Below are 25,097 nucleotides of genomic sequence, written 5' to 3' on the forward strand. Positions count from 1 at the left end.
TGTCAATCGCTCCCTAAAACACTTCAGCGAGCAGGCCTTTCTAATCGACCTGGCCCGGGTATCCTGGAAGGATATTGACCTCATCCCGTCAGTAGAGGATGCCTGGTTGCTCTTTGAAAGTGCTTTCCTCTCCATCTTAAATAAGCATGCCCCATTCAAAAAATGTAGAACTAAGAACAGATATAGCCCTTGGTTCACCCCAGACTTGAATGCCCTTGACCAGCACAAAAGCATCCTGTGGCGTTCTGCATTAGCTTCAAATAGCCACCGCGTCATCCAACTTTTCAGGGAAGTCAGGAACCAATATACTCAGTCAGTTAGGAAAGCTAAGGCTAACTTTTTCAAACAGAAATTTTATTAATTTGATTATGAACGCATTAGATTGACGGTAACAGTAGTCAGATTAGGCTATAGGTAAAACAAATTTTAAAAAACACTGGCTGTTGTTGACAAGCATATTCAGATATGCTTGTCATGTTATTCATATTTAATTCAGTGATTGAAATGATGAGCCCATCCCTCAGTAGCCTATTCCAGCAGGCTATTGGGAAACAAGCACTTCTTATTGAGAAATTGCCTCGCTTTCATGTTGAATAAATTAGTCCTGAAATTTGAAGTAAGCAAGCTGCTAAATCGTTCAGTTTCCATCTTTCCTACATCTTGTCGAGGCTACTGTAGACTATCTGAAATGACATGTAGGTCTATCAGGCTACCTGCCTTTATCCAAGCAAACTATGGCAACATTTTATTAGAAACATAAACCCAGATTGTAGTCTGTTGCCTAGGTCTATTGAAATGACAAGTCAATCTCGCAAATGGGTCATTTATAATGACTTTGTAGTCTTAGAATCTGGCACATAATAACTGCAAAATTGCCAGAAATTAGCCTAACATTCGTTTTTTTTTTTTTTTCATCCAAATGTTTCTTGCTCAGAGATTTCGAGATCCTCTGCTAGCTTTCATCACTCAAACTCTCCTGTCGGATTTATCTATAGTTATGCACATGCGCAAAGGGTATTTATTTACAATAATAAACCTGGTTCAAGCCCTGAATGCTGATTGGCTGAAAGCCGTAATATATCAGACCATATACCAGGGGTATGACAAAACATTTTTACTGTTCTAATTACGTTGGTAACCAGTTTATAATAGCAATAAGGCACCCTTGGGGTTTGTGGTATATGGCAGGGCACTCCGCATTGCGTTTTGCGTAAGAACAGCCCTTAGCCGTGGTATGTCGCCCATATACCATACCCAAGGTTGTGCCTTATTGCTTAATCATAGCAGTCAAGCGACTTAAGTCGACATTCATTGATAGAAAATGATCTGGTGAGTTTAATAAATGTGTTATGTAAAGGTCGTATAAAATGTGTTATATCTGGAGTTTCCTCGGACATTGAGGTCCATCTTCTTAAGCGAAAGATTCCTGGAGTGGTTGGAGCACTAAACCGTGTGTAGATGGAAAGAAGGAGGAAAGTCAATCGGTTTTATTGATGTTGGAAGAAGAGTATCAACCTACTAATCTTTTTGGTATTTATTAGGATCCCCATTAGCCGCTGCAAAAGCATCAGAGTTGTTCACTTCTTTCATTAACTTCTCAAACCCCGGCTTGGTCTGATTCCCAAGCGTTCTCGCAAGTCTCGCGTTGTTGTGTCTCTTGGTTTTGGAACTGTGTGGCTTTAGTGGGGGAACAGGAAGTTCCGGCCAGGCGCGCATCATTCTTCATAACAAAGAAAGTGCCAGAATTATGCAGTAGAGACGATTACTTTTGTCTCCGTTTCAAATTGATTGCTACAGGTATGTAATGGCACGTTTAAACGTTCTAATATCGAAAGAACATGTCATAAAAAAACGTAAAGGTATTATCACGTTAAGGTTTTATGTTCTATTTTTTGTGTCAAACTGAGTGAGTGAAGAACGTGATAAAAATTATGTACAATTCACATAACGTTAGCTAGTTAGAGACTTTGGATTTGCCTGAGTGGATGTACATCATTTGGTCAAAGTAATTTCATAAAGAATCAATTTATTTGAGATTTCGGAGTTTGTTTAACATGTCGTTATTGGTTTTGTGTCAAATTCACTAGCTGGGAAAATGGCGGTGCCCACTCTGTCTGCGTCAAAGAGACAATTTCACGGTCGCACTACTGTTTTGAAGCGGAATGTAATGATCCGTTTTCTACATATGTAGTAATATTCAGACACATTCAGTTTCCACCTTGATCTATAACGGTTACTGGTGTGAACGGGAAATACTATTGGTCTTTGAGTGAAATAATACAGTGAAGAAAAGGTTATTCAGGAGAATCAAATTTGTCACATGCTGAATACAACAAGCGTTGACCTTAGGGTGGGGTCAATGCAAATAGTTCAGGTAGCCATTTGATTAATTGTTCAACAGTGTTATGGCTTAGGCTTCTAAGCTGTTAAGGAGCCTTTTTGACCTAGACTTGGCGCTCCGGTACCGCTTGCCGTAAAATGGTACATAGAGCTGCCTAAAACAAACTGCAACCTTGTACTAAATGTTTTTTGTCATTTATGTGAATTTGGGAAATCTACTATAGATCAAGTGCATTTACGTTGTGTAGCCTAATTTATAGTGTGTAATGTGAATTAGTGTTTTGCTGTCAATGCTTAGGCTAGCTACCTGACCTGTTGAAATTATATATATTTTTTGAGAATAAAGAATGTGCCTGAACTGCCAAGACAATAACTTTGGAGTCCGTTTCTCTTTATTACTACAGGCCGACTCAGATTAAGTCTGAGGCCGGTAACATCAACAGAGAGGACAAACCCAGCCTGCCTCTCTCCTTCCACACCGAGTCCAAACCTACAGTTACTGGGTCCTGATTGTGACAGTGGAGCCCAGTTTGCACTGCAGGAGCCAGAGATGGCATCAGTGAAGCTGGAAGACTGCAGTCAAACACTGGAGCAGAATGTCAACATTAAAGATGAAGAAGAGGAGGAGGAGATTGTTTCTCATGGTAAGAGCAGGTTCTATCTAACTAAGTTTGTGTTTTTCATTCCATCTTCCCACTGTACATGAAAAGTTGCAGTTGAACTGTTTCATGATGAACTGTTTCAATGAGAAGGTAGATGTCTGTCCTGTGTAGCTCAGTTGGTAGATCATGGTCCTCTCATCGCCACGGTTGTGGGTTCGATTCCCATGGGGGACCAGTATGAAAAAAGTATTAATGTATGCACTCATTACTGTAAGTTGCTCCGGATAAGAGTGTCTGCTAAATGACTAATGTACATTTGCAATACGTTAGGAGATAAAGAACATTGTTTTCTTCATTATATCTTTCACATTATTATGTAGTTTATGGTAGTGCCCCAGTCACCTGGTGTTTGTTACAAGAACACAATGAGAAGAGACCGGAGCCTTGTGAGTCACTCACTGTTGTGTATCATGCATCAGGTGATCTAATTACAGTATGGAATTCACAACTAAATGTTTGCCTGCTAGATAACTTACAACTATTAAGTTAACAGTCTATAATGTGCTAAATGTCCTGCAGTTGTCCATTTGGTTTGTTGATTTAGTAGCTAGTTAGCTACCTAGCTAAGTGGTTAGCTTCTTATAAAATCAAGCATTCACTTGGTAACAGCAGAGAATGCCATCCTAGATCAAGAGCCATGTAGGCTAATATTCGTTTGGGGGTGCAGCAAACTGAGTAGCGTATTTGAGTTACCTGTATATTTGTATAGTTTGTCAGAAACTGTACAAAATGTTCGCAATGCGCTCATTAGCATTTAGTTTTCTCTGTGAGGATTTCTTAGTACTTGTTAGCATTTGATAGCATTCTGCTAAGTGACTTTTTAAACCGCTGTAGTCAACTTGTGCTCTAGGTAATAGATAAAGCACATCGCGCTAATACTTTTTCCCGTTGAGATAATTTTTCATATTGAAACTTACGGTACTAGTTTCCCAAAACAGAGGTCTGAGCCAGTAACGTGTGTCAAACGGTGGCTATAAAATATATTTTGATTTAACACTTTTTTGGGGGGTTACTGCATGATTCCATATGTGTTATTTCATAGTTTATGTCTTCACTATTATTCTACAATGTAGAAAATATAAAAAATAAAGAAACCCTTGAATGAGTAGGTGTTCTAAAACTTTTTACCGGTAGTGTATATCTGCAGAAATAAGACATCCTGCTTGTGTTACCTGTTTGTTTAATAGTCTGTCAGATAAACAATTAAAAAAATTCTGCTGGTTTTTAATCTTTGCAATGCTGTAATAAAGGCTTAACCAAACGTTACAACAGACTCGGTTATGCTTATCATTTATTTAGTGTTGTTTACATTGTTCCAAACAGTCAGAATAGTGTTGTAATCTACCTGTTTGGAACACACAATATGCACTCAGTGTTTGCTCCTTCTTTTTCTTGATCTCCAGTATTTTCCACAACTAGTCACATTTATTCCACACATCTGACTTCCCTTTTACCTCCTGAGCAACCAGTAAACATTCTCCCGTTTCGAGTTTGTCACATCCTCTGCAACTATTTTGCTGTTACTGTGTTCTGAGTTTGTTATAACCAATTTATTGATGTGATTATGATATGCTGTAGGTTAGGCCCTATTGGTCACGTGCATGCGATGTATACATGTGTCACAAAGAGAGCAAATGTTGAGGGAATAGAGAATGTTTTTCCTTAACAAATGAGGGATTTCAGCAACAGAACCATTCAGTCAGAAATGGCTGTAATTATGTTGCAGCTTCAGCAACAAGGACAGTGTGATGAACACTGTTGATGTTCTGTGGTTGTCGCTGCAGCAGGGAAGAGAGAGAGACAACGGGTGCTAGTCATTTTGTTTTTGTAAGTCTGAGCACAATCGCATCAATTGCGGTCGAACTCCCTCTAGTCATTTGTGTGTCTTAGTTTAAGCGCAGTTTGATTAAATAATTATCAGACAAGCTCAGTGCATATGGTTGATTTGATTAAAACACGTGTCTATATATTACTTGCTTTATTGTCCCCATGGGGAAATTTTGTTGCAGTGTTATGTACATGTTTAAAGTGGCGTTTAAATACAAAACAAAATTGACAATACAACTTTCATAACAATTACATACCAATTAAACATAAAAAATAAATAATAATAATAATAAAGACTAGCCTGCTGGTCTTACTGAGTCGATAAGAACATTAGACCAAGCTATTTAGGAGGGATATCACACCTGGCACAAATTACTGTCTAGTTGTGTTTTTCCTGCTGAGGGGTGTTCTATACCTGCGGCCAGAGGGGAGTATTTCAAAGTCCCTTTACAGGGGGTGGCTTGGGTCTAAAATGATTTTGTGAGCCTTGAGGAGGGCCCTGACCTTAAAGATCTCATCCAGGCCTGTCTGTTTGACTCCAAGTACCTTGCTTGCTGTGGTGATAATCCTTCTCAGCATATTTCTCTGGCTGACAGTGGCATTGCCAAACCAACAAACAATACAAAAAGTTAAAATACTCTCAATGAAAGATTTGTAAAACAGAGTCAGTATAGTACAGTCTACATTAAAAGATCCCCGCTTTTTGAGAGAGTACAGTCTCTGTTGGCTCTTTTTGTAGATCAGGTCTGTACACTTACTTCACTGAAGCTTATTGTCCAAGAGGACACCCAGGTATTTGTATTCCTCTACAATCTCTATATTCTGACCTCTGATAGATGTTGCAGAGGTAGGTGTTGTACACTTCCTGAAGTCTATGCACATCTCTTTGGTCTTGTTGGTTTTGAGGACCAAGTGTGATTGCTCACACCACTCTACAAAGTCATCTAGGACCGGGCCATGATGTTCCTCGTCATCATGCAACAGGCTGATCAAGGCAGTGTCATCAGCGAACTTAACGAGGTGTCTGTCAGGATGGGAACTAGTACAACTATTAGTGTACAAGATGTACAGGAGTGGAGACAAAACACATCCCTGAGGAGAGCCTGTGTTGGTATTGCGTATGTCCGACACGTGGGGACCTATTTTGACTCGCTGTGAGCGTTGGCTCAGGAAGTCCAGCAGCCATAAAACCAGCCCCCCATCTAAGGAGAAGTCCCAAATGAGTCTCTGTGCCAGAATGTAGGGCTGGATTGTGTTGAAGGCAGAAAAAAGTCAACAAACAGAACCCTAACATCTAGAGGGTGCCAAATCCCATGTCTATAGACCATGTTAAGGAGGGTAAGAATGGCATCGTCAACTCCTCTGCTAGGCTGATAGGCAAACTGAAATGGGTCGAGAAGCTGCTGAGAATATTACTTTTCACAAGTTTCTGAAGGCACTAAGGATGTCAAGGCGACAGGGCGGTAGTCATTCAGCACAGAGGGATTAGATGCTTTAGCAATTGGTATAATTATTGAGTTTTTCCACAATACTGGCACGTGTTGCTGGTTGAGTGAGGATTGGAAAATGTCTGTAAAAACACCAGCCAATTGTTCAGCACAGTGCTTTAACACATGTCCACTTATTTTGCCTGGGCTTTTGTATGTGTTACATCCCCTGAACAACTTTAGAACATCAGACTGTTGAACAACAACTCTCTCAAACATTTGCAATGATGCTTCCATTTGTTTTACCTCCGACAAAAAGTTGTCTGATTCAAATCTAGAGAAGAAAACATTCAGTTCATTAGCCATGTTCCCGGCCCTCATATCTCCCAAGGTCAGCACTGTTTTTTCCGCTGCCTATGTGGGGGGCACTAGCCATGGATTTAATCTCTTGCCAGGCTACCCTTGCGTTTCCTGAGGAGAATGACCTCTCCACCCTTTGCTTGTATGCCTCCTTGTTCACCAGTATGTCTTTTGATCTCACGTTGTACATCTCTTAAAGCCTGTCTATCACCCTCAGCATAAACTGCCTTATACCTATCAAGTAGTGATTTTAGATGTTTATATGGAGAAATAGATGTTTAAAAAAGTTCGACCAATCAATTGGTGGAAGAACAGACTACTCTTGGTGCCCTAATGGACTGTGCAAGGTGTTGAAAGTATTCCACAGGGAGGCTGGCCCATGTTGACTCAAAAGCTTCCCACAGTTGTCAAGTTTGATGGATGTCCTTTGGGTGGTGGTTCAGCATGAAAAACCCAGCAGCATTGCAGTTCTAGACACAAACCGGTGCACCTGGCACCTATGATCATACCCCATTCAAAGGCACTTAAATCTGTTTTCTTGCCCATTCACCCAGGTAGCCTAGTGGTTAGAGCGTTGGACTAGTAAAAGAAAGGTTGCAAGTTTACATCCCCGAGCCGACAAATCTGTCGTTCTGCCCCTGAACAGGCAGTTAACCCACTGTTACTAGGCCGTCATTGAAAATAAGAATTTGTTCTTAACTGACTTGCCTAGTTAAATAAAGGCAAAATTAAAAAATAAATGGCAGACATTCAATCCAAATTCTCTCAAGTCTTAAAAATCTTTCTTTAACTTCTCACGAGTCACCAACCCTGATCCGGTAGCACCCCCCACCCCCCACCCCACTGAGTAGCATAGCTAGCATAGCGTCACAAGTAACTTGTAGCATCTAAATATCATTAAATCACAAGTCTAAGACACCAGATGAAAGATACAGGTCTTGTGAATAAAGCCACCATTTCAGATTTTTAAAATGTTTTACAGGGAAGACACAATATGTAAATCTATTAGCTAACCACGTTAGCAAAGGACACGATATTTTTACTCCCAACAGCTTTTTCCTGCGTCAGTAGCTATCACTAATTCGACTAAATAAAAATATATATAGCCACTAACCAAGAAACAACTTCATAAGATGACAGTCTGATAACATATTTATGGTATAGCATAGTTTTTTTTGGGAAAAATGTGCATTTTTCAGGTATAAATCACAGTTCTACATTGCAGCTGCAATCTGAAATAGTGCTGACCCAGCCAGAACAATTACAGAGACCAACGTCATATAACGAATTACTCATCTTAAAACATTTCAGAAAAATACACAGCGTACAGATATTGAAAGCCCAACATCTGGTGAATCCAAACAATATTTCAGATTTATGAAATGTTTTATAACGAAAACAAAATGTAGCGCTAAATTAGCATAGCTATACCAGGCAGATTCGGCTAGGCGCCCACGGCCAGTTCACATGCACAACAGATATGATATAACATCGTAAATTGGGTCTTACTATGGCTGATCTTTCATCAGAATGTTGATCAAAGTGTCCTTTGTCAAGATGAGTCGTTGGTTCCGTTCAGAATTGTTCCTTGCCCACTCCATTTAGCACAGGTACCGGTCGAGTGGCACGGATCTCAAACGTAAATAAATTCAGACAATGGAACACCACAAAACTCCCGAAAAAATTCAAATAATCTGATTAAACTATATTGAAAAAACATACATTACGATGATCTGGTCACATGTATCAAACAAACTTCGAGACGGAGATAGTTTTCATCCATAATGGCCGCACAAAAGAAGACAATCGCAGCTAGAAGTTGCACGATTTAGACAACCGGAAGTTGTCGGTCACGCCAAAGAATTAGCTCTCATTTCACGTCAGTCCCAGATAAACAAGATATTTTTCCTCTGACGTGCTCTTGACACCCAGAGGAAGGCCAATGAGGTGTGTTTCGGGTCATAGGGGGCACGACCATATATAGGCAGAGCGTTGAAGCTGGCATACACATCTTGCTTTTTTCTTCTTGGTCATGGAAAGTGCTGTCAAATGACTTCTGTATCACTCAGAGACAAAATTGAAACGGTTTTAGAAACTAGAGATTGTTTTCTTTCCAATGGTATTATTTATATGCATATAGTAAGAGCAATAATTGAATAAGAGGCAGTTTAATCTGTAGAGCAAATTATGCTAATGGGAAAATAGCACCCCCTGTATTCTCAAGAAGTTAACCTCTCTGGGATCATTCGGGACGCTAGCGTCCCACCTCGCCATCAGCCAGTGAAATTGCAGGGCACCAAATTCAAAACAACAGAAATCTCATAATTAAAATTCCTCAAACATACAAGTATTTTACACCATTTTAAAGATACCCTTCTTGTTAATCCAACCACAGTGTCCGATTTCAAAAAGGCTTTACGGCTAAAGCACAACATATCATTATGTTAGGACAGCGCCTAGTCACAGAAAGCATTCAGCCATTTTCCAACCAAAGAGAGATGTCACAAAAAGCAGAAATATAGATACAATTAATCACTAACCTTTGACGATCTTCATCAGATGACACTCCCAGGACTCAATGTTACACAATACATGTATGTTTTGTTCGATAAAGTTCATATTTATATCCAAAAACCTCAGTTTACATTGGCGCCATGTTCAGAAATGCCTCCAAAACATCCGGAGAAATTGCAGAGAGCCACATCAAATAACAGAAATACTCATCATAAACTTTGATGAAAGATACATGTTTTACATAGACTTAAAGATGAACTTGTTCTTAACGCAACCGCTGTGTCAGATTTCAAAAAAGCTTTACGGCAAAAGCACAATATTCAATAATCTGAGTACAGCGTTCAGCCACAAAAGCAAGCCATACAGTTACCCGCCAAATTGTGGAGTCAACAAAAGTCAGAAATAGCATTATAAATCTTCACTTACCTTTGCTGATCTTCGTCGGAATGCACTCCCAGGACTCCCACTGCCACAATAAATGTTCGTTGTGTTCGATTACGTCCATATTTATGTCCAAATACCTCCGTTTTGTTCCCCCGTTTAGTTCACTATTCCAAAGGCACAATGCGCGAGCGCAAAATCCAGACGAAAAGTCAAAAGAGTTCCATTACAGTTTGTAGAAACATGTCAAACGATGTTTTCAATCAATCTTTAGGGTCTTTTTATAATAAATCTTCAATAATATTCCAACCGGGCAATAGCGTATTCATTACAGAGGAAAAAGAAGGAACGGCGCGCCCGCGTGACCACGCAGTAAACAACTCATTGGCCTCAGCCTAGTCCATTTGTTGAAACAGCTCTTATTCGACCCCCTTCTACAATAGAAGCCTCAAACAACTTTCTAAAGACTGTTGACATCTGTTGGAAGGGGGGCAATCTGTCCCCATAGACACAGCATATTGGATTGGCAATCACTTAAATGAAACTACAAACCTCAGATTTCCCACTTCCTGGTTGGATTTAACAAGTGACATCAATAAGGGATGATAGCTGTCACCTGGTCAGTCTGTCATGGAAAGAGCAGGTGTTCATAATATTTTGTACCACTGACTTTTTTCTTCTGATACTGTTCACACAGGTCACATTGAGACATTCTCTACATCCAGAGAGCAACAGCAGGAAGATCACAGAGCTAATAGGTCTCACCACTGCCCACATTGTGAGGAGATTTTCCCATTTCTATCAAAGCTAAAAATACACCTAAAAATACACACAGGAGAGAAGCCTTACTCCTGCTCTGACTGTGGGGGGAGATTCTCTCGACGGAGCCACTTAAAAAGACACCAACAAATACACACAGGAGAGAAGCCCTACTCTTGCTCTGACTGTGAAAAATGCTTCACAACATCATCTGACCTAACAGTTCACCAGAGAACACACACAGGAGAGAAGCCTTTTTCCTGCTCTGACTGTGGGGGGAGATTCTCTCAACTGAGCAGTTTAAAAAAACACCAACATATACACACAGGAGAGAAGCCTTACTTCTGCTCTGACTGTGGGAAGAGTTTCTCCCTATTGGATACCTTAAAAGCACATGAACGTATACATACAGGAGAAAAGCCTTACTCCTGCTCTGACTGTGGGAAGAGGTTCTCTCAACAGAGCAACTTAAAAAAACACCAACGTTTACATACAGGAGAAAAGCCTTATTCCTGCTCGGACTGTGAAAAGAGTTTCTCCCAATTGGATAAGTTAAATAGTCACCAGCGAATACATACAGGAGAGAAGCCTTACTTCTGCTCTGACTGTGGGAATTGTTTCACCCAAATTGATACATTAAAATGTCACCAGCGTATACATACAGGAGAGAAGCCTTACTCTTGCTCTGACTGTGGGGAGAGTTTCTCTCAACACAGCAGCTTAAAGAAACACAAACGTATACACACAGGAGAGAAGCCTTACTTCTGCTCCGAATGTGGGACGAGTTTCTCTCTACAGGACAGCTTGAAATCACACCAACGTATACACACAGGAGAGAAGCCTTACTTCTGCTCTGACTGTGGAAAGGATTTCTCTCGACACAGCAGCTTAAAGAAACACCAACGTATACACACAGGAGAGAAGCCTTACCCCTGCTCTGAATGTGGGAAGAGTTTCACAACATCAAGTGCTCTGACAGTTCATCAGAGAGTGCACACAGGAGAGAAGCCTTACTCCTGCTCTGACTGTGGGGGGAGTTACTCTCGACTGGGAAACTTACAAACACACCATCGTATACATACGGGAGAGAAGCCTTACTCTTGTTCTGACTGTGGTAAATGCTTCACAACATCAAGTGCTCTGACAGTTCATCAGAAAACACACACAGGAGAGAAGCACACCAACGGATTCACACAAGATTAAAATCTTAGGTTTTCGGTGGATTGACAATGGACCCCTGTTTTAAAGTATCCTTTTTTGGTAACAAAAGGAGAGAAGCTTCATCAGTTCTCTCAGACCAGCTAAGATTGAAGTCACTCCATCACTTAATTCTCATAAAAGAAGTGGTAAGTGAATTGGATCAAATTAAGAAAGTGTAGAACACTATTGTAATCCTATTGTTTCTCACTGTGAGAACCGTGCAGAGGAAAGGGAGAGTTACAGAATGTTAGCCTCTCTTTACTGATCAGTGTGCATCTTGTCAGTTTTGGTGTGTTTTGTTAGCTTCTACCGCAAAGATATTGAGATGACTTTGGATTGGCTCTTAGCGTTGATTACCCTCTTAGGTTTCTCTTGTTGAAACAATGGAGTCTGATGGTTGACTGGGTAGTACTGCTTCCCTCTAGTTTTCTGTGGGAATGAGCAAGTAGACAACATGTATGAGATAGAGATGGTGTGATGATCAGTTTTTGGCAGTTATATATATAAAGACATGTCAATAGAAAAACAAGTAAAAAATAAATGAAATGCAGCTACTTCGCTGTTATTCTAGCTACACGGTTTCACGTGACTGTTAGCCGTAGTTGGCTAGCTAGCAAACAAGCAAGGGATAACAAACGACTTGGTGGCGTCCATAGATACAGAATAAAAATACTTTGACTGGATTGAGTCTCTGGCAAACTATCCAATAGAATGAACGGACATCTTTGCTCAGCCAATCAAAATCATGAATCAGCAATAGATTTTTATGAATATATACAAAGAAATGTTGATAGAAACACAGGTAAAACAACATGAAATGCAGCTAGTTTGCTGTGTTACCAGCGTCAGTTTGAAATGATTGTGTTTGCTGTGTATATGGCTAGCTTCTCTGAACAGTGTCCTGACCAGAGAGCACATTTTCTATGCCATGCGAAATCCAAAATAGCTTAAACAAATGCAAATGCAGCTACTTTGCTCTTATTCTAGCTGCACTGTTTGGCCTGTTTTTAAAATTTAATTGGTAACCTATTGTATAAAAGCAAATGTACACTAGAGGTTGTGAATAAAAAAAACATTTTTTTTAACACAGCTGTGCTGATCTACGGTACTCTCACCTATGACCGCAGCACAGCCGTGCAATTTTTTTTTGCTTTAGTATAGTCTAATGCCATCTGTAAATACATTTGTTTGAATTACGAGCCTAGTTGGTTTAGCCACAGAAAAAGCCAGCAACCTTCCAGCTAGCCATGATTGGCTGAGATAATGAGTGGGCTGGACATGCCTAGAGATGAGTTTGTATTGGTCTGCCATATAGCACGCTTCTGTCTATTTGAGCTGGTCAGTATGTGTAGGTAATCCTGTCTAACACATTTGTACAAAAAAATGTATTGCATAGTACTTCTGCATACGTGTTGCTCTCCACCTTTCTGGAGGACCGAGTTTTGAAATCAGTGGAATTAGAGTATGATAGCTAAGGAGATGGAGAAAACATCTCCTTAGATGAAAAATTACATCTTCAAACTAAGGGCAACATGGCATCTGTGACAGGGAGACGCATAATGTAGCTAGCTAGACTTTCAGATAGTACACGTTTCTAATTTTGACAGTGGTTTCATTTCAAGCTAAAGTGTACTGTGAGCTAACTCGCTAACGTTAGCTGGCTGGCTCGCTAGCTTACATTACTTGTATGATCTTATTATTCGTATCGCAGAGCCATTTGCTTTGCTAGTTATAGCCTAATGTTAGCTAGCTAACATTGAACCTGGTTGGTTAGCTACCTGCAGATTCATGCAGGGTAGTAACGTTATGAGTTGGGATTATGGTTAATTGTTTACCTAGCTACATGTCTTAACAAAAGACTCCACTATGCAAGTAACCATTTCAGTTGCATTTGTAAATTCAGTCTGAGTATGCCAGGGCGCAGAATAACTGATGAATTTATGAACGCTCAACACCAGTTGAATATGGCCGGTGTCGGTAAACGTCTGCAAAAAAGTGTAAATAAATTCTTGCCAGCAGCACAGTTAGTCACCAACGCTCTGGATAACATGACAACAGCCTAACCAGCTCTGCTAGGGAGAGTAAAATGGTCAGTGGGGTGTCCTCTCATTTGTGTCTGGAAGTAGCTAGCAAGCAAGCCAATGTTAGCCAGTTAGCTGTGGGGCTAAAGCTTAAGAGGGTGTGAACGATGCTGAATGGGTGTAGGCAAAGAAGAGCTCTACAGTAGGTACCAAAACATTCAAAGGCCATTTTCTCAAAAAATTTGAGGTTACAAGTATCAAGTTTATGGCCGAGCTGGCCGCCCGGCCAAACTGAGATATCAGGGGAGAAGGACCTTTGTCAAGGAGGTGACCAAGAACCCAATGGTCACTCTGACAGAGCTCCAGAGTTCCTCTGTGGAGATGAGAGAACCTTCCAGACGGACAACCATCTCTGCAGCACTCCACCAATCAGGCCTAAATGGTGGCCAGACAGAAGCCACTCCTCAGTAAAAGGCACATGACAGCCCGCTTGGAGTTTGCCAAAAGGCACCTAAAGGACTCTCCGACCATGAGAAACAAGATTCTTTGGTCTGAAGAAACCAAGATTGAACTCTTTGGCCTGAATGCCAAGCTTCACGTCTGGAGGAAACCTGGCACCCTCCCTACGGTGAAGCATGGTGGTGGCATCATCATGCTGTGGGGATGTTTTTCAGCGGCAGGGACTGGGAGACTAGTCAGGATCGAGGGAAAGATGAACAAAGAAAAGTACAGAGATCCTTGATGAAAACCTGCTCCAGAGGGCTCAGGACCTCCGACTGGGGCGAAGGATCACCTTCCAACAGGACAACACAGGAGTGGCTTCAGAACAAGTTTTAATGTCCTTGAATGGCCCAGCCAGTGCATCTCTAGAGAGACCTGAAAATAGCTGTGCTGCGAAGCTCCCCATCCAACCTGACGGAGCTTGAGAGGATCTGCAGATAAGAATGGGAGAAACTCACCAAATACAGGTGTGCCAAGCTTGTAGCGTCATAACCAGGAAGACTCGAGGTTGTAATCGCTGCCGATGGTGCTTCAACATAGTAAAGGGTCTTAAGACTTTATATAAGTATATAATGTTTTTTTTGCAAACATTTCTAAAAACCAATTTTTGCTTTGTCATTATGAGGTATTGTGTGTAGATTACGTAACGTAACAAAATGTGGAAAAAGTCAAGGTGTCTGAATACTTTCCATATGCACTGTGTGTGTGTATATATGTATGTGATGTGGTAGCCTACCTCTCAGATAATAAAGTCAACGCAGTATTAAGATTAATGATGGGTTATGCATAATAAGATAACTTATAGCCTCTGTCTCTGCACCTGTGCTCTGCTGGCCTCCTTAAACCCTCCTTAGCTCTTAGACTCGCATTTCTTCTACTAACAGACTATTGGAAGAGAAGCAAGCTCTTTTTTTTGCTGAATATTAAGTATACAGCAGCCAATAGAACTCACGGTTAGTTTGAAAGAGTGAACGCTCAATGGTGGTAGAATATAGCAGTTATTGATTCAGACCCATAACCATTCAATCTTCGTAAAGAGAAAGCCGTCTGCATCTTATTGTAGTCCTATATTATTGTAGTCCTATATTATTGTAGTCATATTATATTATTGTAGTCCTATATTATTGTAGTCATATTATCTTATTGTAGTCCTATATTATTGTAGTCCTATATTATTGTAGTCATATTATATTATTGTAGTCCTATATTATTGTAGTCATATTATCTTATTGTAGTCCTATATTATTGTAGTCATATTATCTTATTGTAGTCCTATATTATTGTAGTCATATTATCTTATTGTAGTCCTATATTATTGTAGTCATATTATCATATTGTAGTCCTATATTATTGTAGTCATATTATCATATTGTAGTCCTATATTATTGTAGTCATATTATCTTATTTTAGTCCTATATTATTCAAGCATGTCATTACAATAATAAAGATGAAGACAACAGAACTTATTTCATTTAACTGTTGAAAGTCAGGAAGGAATGAAGCAACCGTAGAAAAAGGAGGTTGGCTAATAACATTAGGGGAAATATTATGAATCCATATGCTTCCGCCTACTAATTATACAAATGTAAAATAGGCCCTATTATATTTCAAAATGATTATCACATTTGCTAGCTTATAATTGTAACTTTGTAGGCTGCATGTCCTGCACCAGATTGGCATGTTCTCTCCACAGTTCATGGAATGAAAGAGGTGAGTAATTCCAGTCCAGATAATACAATATAATACAGCTCACACTCAAAGATTAGCCTACTGGAGCTAGTTTCATGTATTTACCCAAAAGAGCATAGCTACATCTATGGGCTTTTATGTTTTTCTGTGTGTCATGTGCAGTAGCCTATATATTATAGGCTATGTATTGAATAATGGCAGAATCATTTGGGGCCCACCCCAACGACACTAACCACAGTTCTATCTCACACACCTCACGCTGCTCTGGACTCAGTCAGGGCCAAAACAATACCAGTAAGAGGAACAGACGTAGGTCCTCTTATCAATACAGACTGATTATCTTAGAGGGGGTGAGCGTTGACTCGGCCTAGTTGGAAGGTATAATGATGTGCTTGTATTTGCATCTGAAGCGTCCAGCGGGTTGAATAAATCTGGTTTGTGCTTTTACTAGTTGTCCATCTGAGTTTCTACTCTGTTCGTTCAGAATTTAACAATCCTTTTATTGAGACCACACGTGGCACACTTGATATTGCTCACCCAGCAGAGAATCAGGGATGAGAGGCGTCATGAGATACAATAAGCAACTCATTCTCAAACCCTGAGCAATATGACATTTAATTGATTCCAAATTACATGACCCTGCCCTGAACTAAATTTACAAGTTACTAAACGCTCCCTCATTTTTCTCCAGGTAACAATTGTCCATTTTGATCTCTCCCTAAGCGACTTATGTTTTAATGATATACATACTTTGAAACTGTTTATTAAATTGTCTTTTCAAACTAGATGTATTATTTTCGTCATTGATGATGAATGTATTTGAATAACTGTATTGAACTTGATTGATCCTCTAATGAAATAAATATTCTACATTCTACTGCTCAGCCTATGGGTTATCTATACAGAAAAGGTGTTTGTTTAATTGATGTCATTCAAACTAATTTAAATGTCTATGTATCTACTCAATACATCACTACACCTCTACATGCCAATTAGCTAGCCTACTTTCATATTAAAATAAAAGTGAAATAAAACAAATGGATTATTTTGTAAATCATTTTAAAGTGTTTTCTATGGTGCAAAAGTCCAGAGACTATATTACTACCACAATTCAAGTATGATCCACTTACTATTGGGGAATGGAACCAGAGAGGAAGCTTGCATTACCCTTTCCATGCCCCATTGTTCAGAGTGGAAGAGCTGTGAACTCACCTGTGATGGCCCACGTCTACCACAACCTTTCCTATTGTGTTAGTAATCACCACAGCATTTTAGGAATTGTTCAAAATGTGTTCATGGGAATTGTTCAAAATGTGTTCATTTACATGAACACATTTTGAACAATTCCTAAAATGCTGTGGTACTTACGAACACAATAGGAAAGGTTGTGGTAGACGTGGGCCATCACAGTACAATGAGAGGGGGTGTGGAATGCACAGGGGAGGACCAGGAAGTTGAGCTCAGACTTTTGGACTAGCATCCTATCCAGAGTTTCCAGATTACTAGTGAGTACAAACCCAGACTGCCTCTCTCCTTCCACACTGAGTCCAAACCTACAGTCACTGGGTCCTGATTGTGACAGTGGAGCCCAGTTTGCACTGCAGGATCCAGAGATGGCATCACTGAAGCTGGAAGACTGCAGTCAAAAACTGGAGCTGAATGTCAACATTAAAGATGAAGGAGAAGATTGGGAAATCTGTTATTCATGGTAAAACCAGGTTCTAGCTATATATTATAGTCATAAATTAGACCTCCATAAGTTATGACCCAGTCTGTTGCTATGTTGAATTCTGACATTACACATCCCTGAAGAACTTCCAACTGCACAAATGTAGTTACGAAAGTTCAATCAGTAAGGCTGGTCTGAATGGATCGTCACTTCATTCATCTAGTAAACTCTATGGTGCAGTTCTGCGTACACAGATTGAGCCTAATCCTAGAATAAATTGCACTTTTAAACTAATAACTGAAATGGCTTATCTCAGACACAGTTTAAAATAGTCTCAGACTTGTCCTAGTCTAGATTTTAAAAGTCTAATTTCCAGAAGGATGATTAGAGTTCATCTAAACTCAGCAACAACAAAAAAAAGTCCCTTTTTCAGGACCTTGTCTTTCAAAGATATTTCCTAAAAATCCAAATAACTTCACAGATCTTCATTGTAAAGGGTTTAACTTCTTACGGCTGAGATCCCGTTAACAGGATCAATATGACAACAGCCAGTGACAGTGCAGGGCGCCAAATTCAAACAACAGAAATCTCATAATTAAAATTCCTCAAACATACAACCATTTTAAAGATAAACTTGTTGTTAATCCCACCACAGTGTCCGATTTCAAAAAGGCTTTACGACGAAAGCACACCATCTGATTATGTTAGGTCAGTACCTAGTCACAGAAAAACACAGCCATTTTTCCAGCCAAAGAGAGGAGTCACAAAAAGCAGAAATAGAGATAGAATTAATCACTAACCTTTGATGATCTTCATCAGATGACACTCATAGGACTTCATGTTACACAATACATGTATGTTTTGTTCGATAAAGTTCATATTTATATCCAAAAATCTTAGTTTACATTGGTGCGTTATGTTCAGTAATGTTTTGCCTCCAAAACATCCTGTGATTTTGCAGAGAGCCACATCAATTTACAGAAATACTCATAATAAACATTGATAAAAGATACAAATATTATACATGGAACTTTAGATAAACTTCTCCTTAATGCAACCGCTGTGTCAGATTTCAAAAAAACTTTACGGAAAAAGCACACCATGCAATAATCTGAGTACGGCGCTCAGACACAAAAACAAGCCATACAGGTACCCGCCATGTTGTGGAGTCAACAGAAGTCAGAAATAGCATTATAAATATTCACTTTACCTTTGATCTTCATCAGAATGCACTCCCAGGAATCCCAGTTCCACAATAAATGTTTGTTTTGTTCGATAAAGTCCATAATTGATGTCCAAATACCTCCTTTTTGTTCGCGTGTTTAGTTCAAAAATCCAAATTCATGACGCGCAGGCCAGACAAAAAGTCAAAAAATTCCATTACAGTTCGTAGAAACATGTCAAACGATGTATAGAATCAATCTTTAGGATGTTTTTAACATAAATCTTCAATAATGCTTCAACCGGAGAATTCCTTAGTCTTTAGAAACGTGAGCTCGTGGCACTCTGCCAGACTCCTGACTCAATCAGCTCTAATTCCCTCATCCTTCACAGTAGAAGCATGAAACAAGGTTCTAAAGACTGTTGACATCTAGTGGAACCCTTAGGAAGTGCAATATGACCCCATAGACACTATATTGGATAGGCAAACCTACAAACTTCAGATTTCCCACTTCCTGGTTGGATTTTTTCTCAGGTTTTTGCCTGCCATATGAGTTCTGTTATACTCACAGACATCATACAAACAGTTTTAGAAACTTCAGTGTTTTCTATCCAAATCTACTAATAATATGCATATCTTAGCTTCTAGGACTAAGTAGCAGGCAGTTTACTCTGGGCACCTTATTCATCCAAGCTACTCAATACTGCCCCAGCCATAAGAAGTAAAACACTGTTTCCCATGCTTGTTCAATGAACCATAAACAATTAATGAACATGCACCTGTTTAAGATACTAACAGCTTACAGATGGTAGGCAATTAAGGTCACAGTTATGAACATTTAGGACACTAAAGAGGCCTTTCTACTGTCTCTGAAAAACACCAAAAGAAAGATGCCCAGGGTCCCTGCTCATCTGCGTGAATGTGCCTTAGGCATGCTGCAAGGAGGCATGAGGACTGCAGATGTGGCCAGGGCAATAAATTGCTATATCCGTACTGTGAGACGCCTAAGACAGCGCTACAGGGAGACAAGACGGACAGCTGATCATCCTCGCAGTGGCAGAGCACGTGTAACAACACCTGCACAGGATCAGTACATCCGAACATCACACCTGCGGGACAGGTACAGGATGGCAACAAAAACTGCCCGAGTTACACCAGGAATGCACAATCCCTCCATCAGTGCTCAGACTGTCCGCAATAGGCTAAGAGAGGCTGGACTGAGGGCTTGTAGGCCTGTTGTAAGGCAGGTCCTCACCAGATATCACCGGCAACAACGTTGCCTATGGGCACAAACCCACCGTCACTGGACCAGACAGGACTGGCAAAAAGTGCTCTTCACTGACGAGTCGCGGTTTTGTCTCACCAGGGGTGATGGTCTGATTTGCGTTTATCGTCGAAGGAATGAGCGTTATACCGAGGCCTGTACTCTGAAACGGGATCGATATGGAGCTGGAGGGTTCGTCATTGGTCTGGGGCGGTCTGTCACAGCATCATCGGACTGAGCTTGTTGTCATTGCAGGCAATCTCAACGCTGTGCGTTACAGGAAAGACATCCTCCTTCCTCATGTGGTACCCTTCCTGCAGGCTCATCCTGACATGACCCTCCAGCATGACACTGCCACCAGCCATACTGCTCGTTCTGTGCGTGATTTCCTGCAAGACAGGAATGTCAGTGTTCTGCCATGGCCAGCGAAGAGCCTTCCTTCCTTCTCCGAGTGTCTTCAAATGCGTTTTGAGCTCCCTATTTGTCAGCAAGGGTCTTTGCAGTGACTTTTGCCTTCTCAAAATCCTGTCGGAATCCGGACAGGACCTCTATAATGTCCTTGACTAGGCTAACTGCCCTGTGCAGGTCTGCGTCTTTGGCCTGTAGCATTTTGGAGACGACGTTCACATTTTCTAAAACCTTTGTCTGCAGAACGACTAAAATGTAAGTGCTGCTGCATCATCCATCTCGTCACTTAAAAGCACAATCTTGGTGAGGGCCTTCATTACGTCCACATATCTGTATCTCAGGGCGGCAAGGGACTCATATCTAGATGACCAGCGGGTGGGACACAGTCGTTTTAGAGTTACATTTTCTGATGCAAAATCAAATTTACCACGCAACATTGACCATCTTTTCATGCTATACTCGAAGAAGGTATCATACTGTTGAACTGTTTGCTGCGTTACGCACGCCTCTCTCCATTTCTGCGTCAATAGTGCCATTGAGCTTCCATTGCTCATATACCAAACAGGCACTCATGTGAATCTGGGATGTCTCATAACATGCTATTTTGGGTGTTAGATGGCGCCAATCTCTCACTCCATTCACCCACGCTTCAGAGAAGAAAGGGGCTCTCTGATCTCTGAACAGCCAGCAAGACTCACAATACGTACAATCTGGCTTGGCCGAATAACATAGCCATGTACGTGGTCATTTGATTCCAGCCTTGGTTGTAGTGGTGTAATACGACTCGGAAAAACACCGCCTTTCGTCATCTCTTGGGAATGGGCCAGTAGGCTTACACGAGCCTAATGCAATAACGTGTCGTTTAACTTTTGGATCCACATTTGTTGCATAACGCCCCCTGACTGTTGGACAGGTAAAAAGGCCGTCTGTCCCATTTCCACCTGTTTCCTCAGCCGCCACGATTCTAGTCTCGCCCTGCTCCTCTTCCTCCCCGCCCGACCCGGGATAGCTTGTCCGGCCTGGCTTGTGCTCAGGGTCATATCCGCCGATACATGACAACCTGTATACTCCTCTGTCAAAGTAGCTTCTTCTGGTATGATGGAACAGCTCGGCCTTGGCTCACTTGACACGCTAAAAGCTGCTGCTGGCGATGATAAACCTACATCCTCTTCTGCTCCCACTACATTGCTTGTGTTAGCAATGGCTGCACTTAACTGCATTTGAAAAAGGAATCTAATTTAACTAATTTGATACCTCCTTTGCTTTCTCATTTTTGGCCTTGCTCTTTTGGGCTCCACTTTTGTGTTGATACATTCCTGATTTTTAAATCCGTAATTTTCTATTCTCGATTATCACAATTTTTTTTTAAATCGCCCGTTGTCACTTGATATCTATCTCAACTGTTGCTTAAAACGACGGAAACAACAACACTTTGGAGAGTATTTGCACAATGAATCCCAGAATGCATTTCATTATCTTAATATGATATTGAAACTATTGAATAATATGATTTATTTAGGAAATTAATTAGATTTACTGTCATCAATACACTGAAATAGCATGACTTATGTAGTGACAAAAAAACATTTTGTTGGTGAAACCATCAGTGGGATCATTTATCATATAGCCTACGTTAAAGAAAGATCTTCTCGTTAAATCGTGGGCGTGATGGACTCGTGTCAACAATTAATAATTGGCCATGGTAGGGCGGGATTCAAATTACATAGGGGGCCTGTGGCTCCTTAGATCCGGCCCGTCACCGGGCTCATGTACGACGTGGGCCCTGGTGCAACCGCACCGGCTGAAGCTACGCCACTGGGTGGTATACAGAAGATTTGGTAAAATACCAAGTCCATATTATGGCCAGAACAGCTCAAATAAAGCATTTGTTACAGAATTTTAGTCCAGCATAATGATTGAACTTTCCTTTCAGCACCATGGAGTGAATCCTTACCACCGCTGCACCTGGCTATCAACCACAGGAGCCTCGTCTGGCAGTTAATTTGGCCTCATTTACTGCCTTTTTAAAAAACATATCTGATATGGCTGACTTGCTTAAACAAATATGGTTTCTACTGACTCCTTGTGGATTTGTGTAAATCGATAAGAACCGCCTAGTTAAGGTTAAATAACAATATGTACATGCTAAAATCGCCACTGTAAAGCTGTGTGTTCACTCCTTAGGCCCACCTTCCTTTCTGCATCAGACTTCAGCTTCATGTCTGGGGTGGAACATCTACTTCTGAACGTACCATGCTTAGATTCATAATGACATCTCAGATTGAACTCTTTGCAAACAGTGACAGTCTCGTTACAAACAAGACACACTGGTTTGAAATTGGAGAAATATGATGAATATGGGTGATCGAATCCAATTTTATGTCACATGCGCCGAATACAACAGGTGTAGTAGACCTTACAGTGAAATGCTTACTTACAAGCCCTTAACCAACAATGCAGTTTTAGGAAGATATTTTTTTAATTAAAGAGCAGCAGTAAAATAACAATAGCAGGGGGTACTGGTCTGGTACAGAGTCAATGTTCGGGGAACCGGTTAGTCAAGGTAATTGAGGTAATATGTACATGTAGGTGGAGTTATGAAAGTGACTATGCATAGAAAATAACAAAGAGTAGCTGTCAGGTTTTGGCCAGGACTATTCTGGTTTTGGTCACTAGATGTCCCCATTGCGCATTTTTGAACCTTTTGTTTTTTTTCCCTTCTAGTTATTGTTTTCACCTGTGCCTCATTTCCTTGTAGGTATTTAAACCATTAGTGTCCCTCAGTTCTTTGCTCTGTGTTTGTATGTTAGCACCCAGCCCCAGCCATGCTGTGAACAATATATTTCTCTTGTTGGATTTTCCAGAGGTACTCTGGTTTTGTTCTTGTTTATTTTTTATTAGTCTTTTGAGGTTTGTTTTTTCCCTGCTGTTCTTACCACTTTGTGGATTTTCTTTGTATTTTGGAGGATATCCATTTTTTCTCTTGGCTTTTCTTTTGACGTTGTGGATTTATATTTTTCCCTGAAGATCTTTTACCTTGATTAAACCACCGTCTCTAGTACTGCTGTGTCTGCCTCATCTTCTGGGTTCTGCCGACTATTAGTGACTGTTTCTCACACCGGGTCCTGACAGTAGCAGCAGCATAAAAAGGGGGAGCAATGCAAATAGTCTTTGTAGCCATTTGATTAGCTGTTCAGGAGTCTTATTGCTTGGGGGTAGAAGCTGTTTAGAAGCCTCTTGGACCTTGACTTGGTGCTCCGGTACCACTTGCCGTGCGGTAGCAGAGAGAACAGTCTATGACTAGGGTGGCTGGAGTCTTTGACAATTTTTAGGGCCTTCCTCTGACACCGCCTGGTATAGAGGTCGTGGATGGCAGGAAGCTTGGCTCTAGTGATGTACTGGGCCGTACGCACTACCCTCTGTAGTGCCTTGCGGTCGGAGGCCGAGCAGTTGCCATACCAGGCAGTGATGCAACCAGTCAGGATGCTCTTGATGGTGTAGCTGTAGAACCTTTTGAGAATCTGATGGACCTTTGCCAAATCTTTTCAGTCTCCTGAGGGGAATAGGTTTTGTTGTGCCCTCTTCACAACGGGCTTTTGTGTCTCAGGGTTCGATTTTTAAGATAAAATGTTAATTTAGATTTGTTTATTTCACATCCATTAAGTAGATGCTAAAATAACCTTCAACTCTTTTTTTTCAGCTTAATTGTTTTAAATTAAAATTTCTTCAGCATGTCATGTCTGGATATCAGTGTTTTTGTTCTGTCTCACTCCCAGACTTTTGACAGTCTTCTATGTATTACACTTATAAAAGTCTTGATAATTACAAAATATTTAATGCACCTGTTTAAAAAGAGTCAAATACAGGGAAACCATATACATACTAGATGTGCATAAGCCATTTGATACCTTTTTTTTACACAAAATACAGTCGTCTCTAAGTATTGTGTCATTAACACCACAACAAGCAAATTACATGGCAATAACCTTTTTTTTTTAAGTTTGTACTTGGTTACCATGGATATGAATAGTGACAGTGGAGCACATGGATGTCATGGAGCCTATTTGGTTGTTACCAAATAGGCTATAATTCTATAAAATTGTTAATTTTTAAAATTGTTTTAATTATGTGTATTTAGGATACATTGTATGCTACTATTCAACTGTAGTTAGCATGCTAGAATCCCTGCTATTTATGACCAAATGTCGTAAAAATGTCATTCCCACCACACGTCATTACCACCACATAATGAACTGTGATGGTAAATACAGAATGTGGTGGTAATGACTAAATGTACTAGTTTATACATTTTTACTTGCCGTAAGACCTGAAAAGACAAACAAATTACATGGTTAAGTTGAAATTGAACACTAAATAAAACCATTACATGTTGTATTCTGTTAGGATGGTTGAGTGATTTTGATGTCTATTCATGTGACTTACTATGGTTATTACTGTGTTAGGGTTAAATGACAACATTTAGACATGACAACTCACTACCAAGTTCCAAACTACCACGAGGGTTAGTAAATACCAAGGGTGAGAAATAATTAATTTCAAGTAGAATTATTTTCTTCCAGTTATGGGCCATTTAAAAAAGAAATAAAAACGACATATACAATCGTAGAACTATATTCATTCAATAGGATCTCTGTGGGCCTAGTCTTAAAGGTTTGTCATTTAACTTTTAAAATGTATGACCTTTTATTGAGTCATAAACACAACCAGTCACGATGTTTTCATCTGATTGTTCAACAATCACTTCAAAGAGCTCCTTTACTAGGCTACCTGCACATTCATCCACTCACGACATACACTACATGGCCAAATTAGTGGATTTGGCTATTTCAGCCACACCCATTGCTGACAGGTATAAAATCGGTAGGCCACACAAGCTCACAGAATGGGACCGC

At 40.4% G+C, this 25,097-nt stretch overlaps 2 protein-coding genes and 1 pseudogene across 2 annotated transcripts in view; all 3 read left to right on the forward strand.

The window, feature by feature from the left end:
- Positions 1–25,097, forward strand: part of LOC129860156 (zinc finger protein OZF-like) — a 170,601-nt gene that overhangs the window by 13,117 nt on the left and 132,387 nt on the right. The window lies entirely within an intron of this gene.
- LOC129860189 (zinc finger protein 501-like) overlaps positions 1–25,097 on the forward strand; it is a 167,967-nt pseudogene that overhangs the window by 10,483 nt on the left and 132,387 nt on the right.
- Positions 1,698–11,473, forward strand: LOC129858868 (zinc finger protein OZF-like). The gene is made up of 3 exons (XM_055928103.1): positions 1,698–1,797; positions 2,745–2,984; positions 10,209–11,473. The coding sequence occupies exons 2-3, from the start codon at positions 2,891–2,893 to the stop codon at positions 11,471–11,473; spliced, it is 1,359 nt and encodes a 452-aa protein (XP_055784078.1). The 5' UTR covers positions 1,698–1,797; positions 2,745–2,890.

This window comes from Salvelinus fontinalis, chromosome 7, assembly GCF_029448725.1.
Source record: "Salvelinus fontinalis isolate EN_2023a chromosome 7, ASM2944872v1, whole genome shotgun sequence".
Lineage (NCBI taxonomy): Eukaryota > Metazoa > Chordata > Actinopteri > Salmoniformes > Salmonidae > Salvelinus > Salvelinus fontinalis.

Excerpts from the sequence above, each read along its gene's own strand:
- LOC129858868 (XM_055928103.1), top strand. The coding sequence starts at position 2,891 with ATGGCATCAGTGAAGCTGGAAGACTGCAGTCAAACACTGGAGCAGAAT. Across the intron at positions 2,985-10,208 it reads GGAGGAGATTGTTTCTCATG|GTCACATTGAGACATTCTCT; the intron begins GTAAGAGCAGGT and ends CTGTTCACACAG.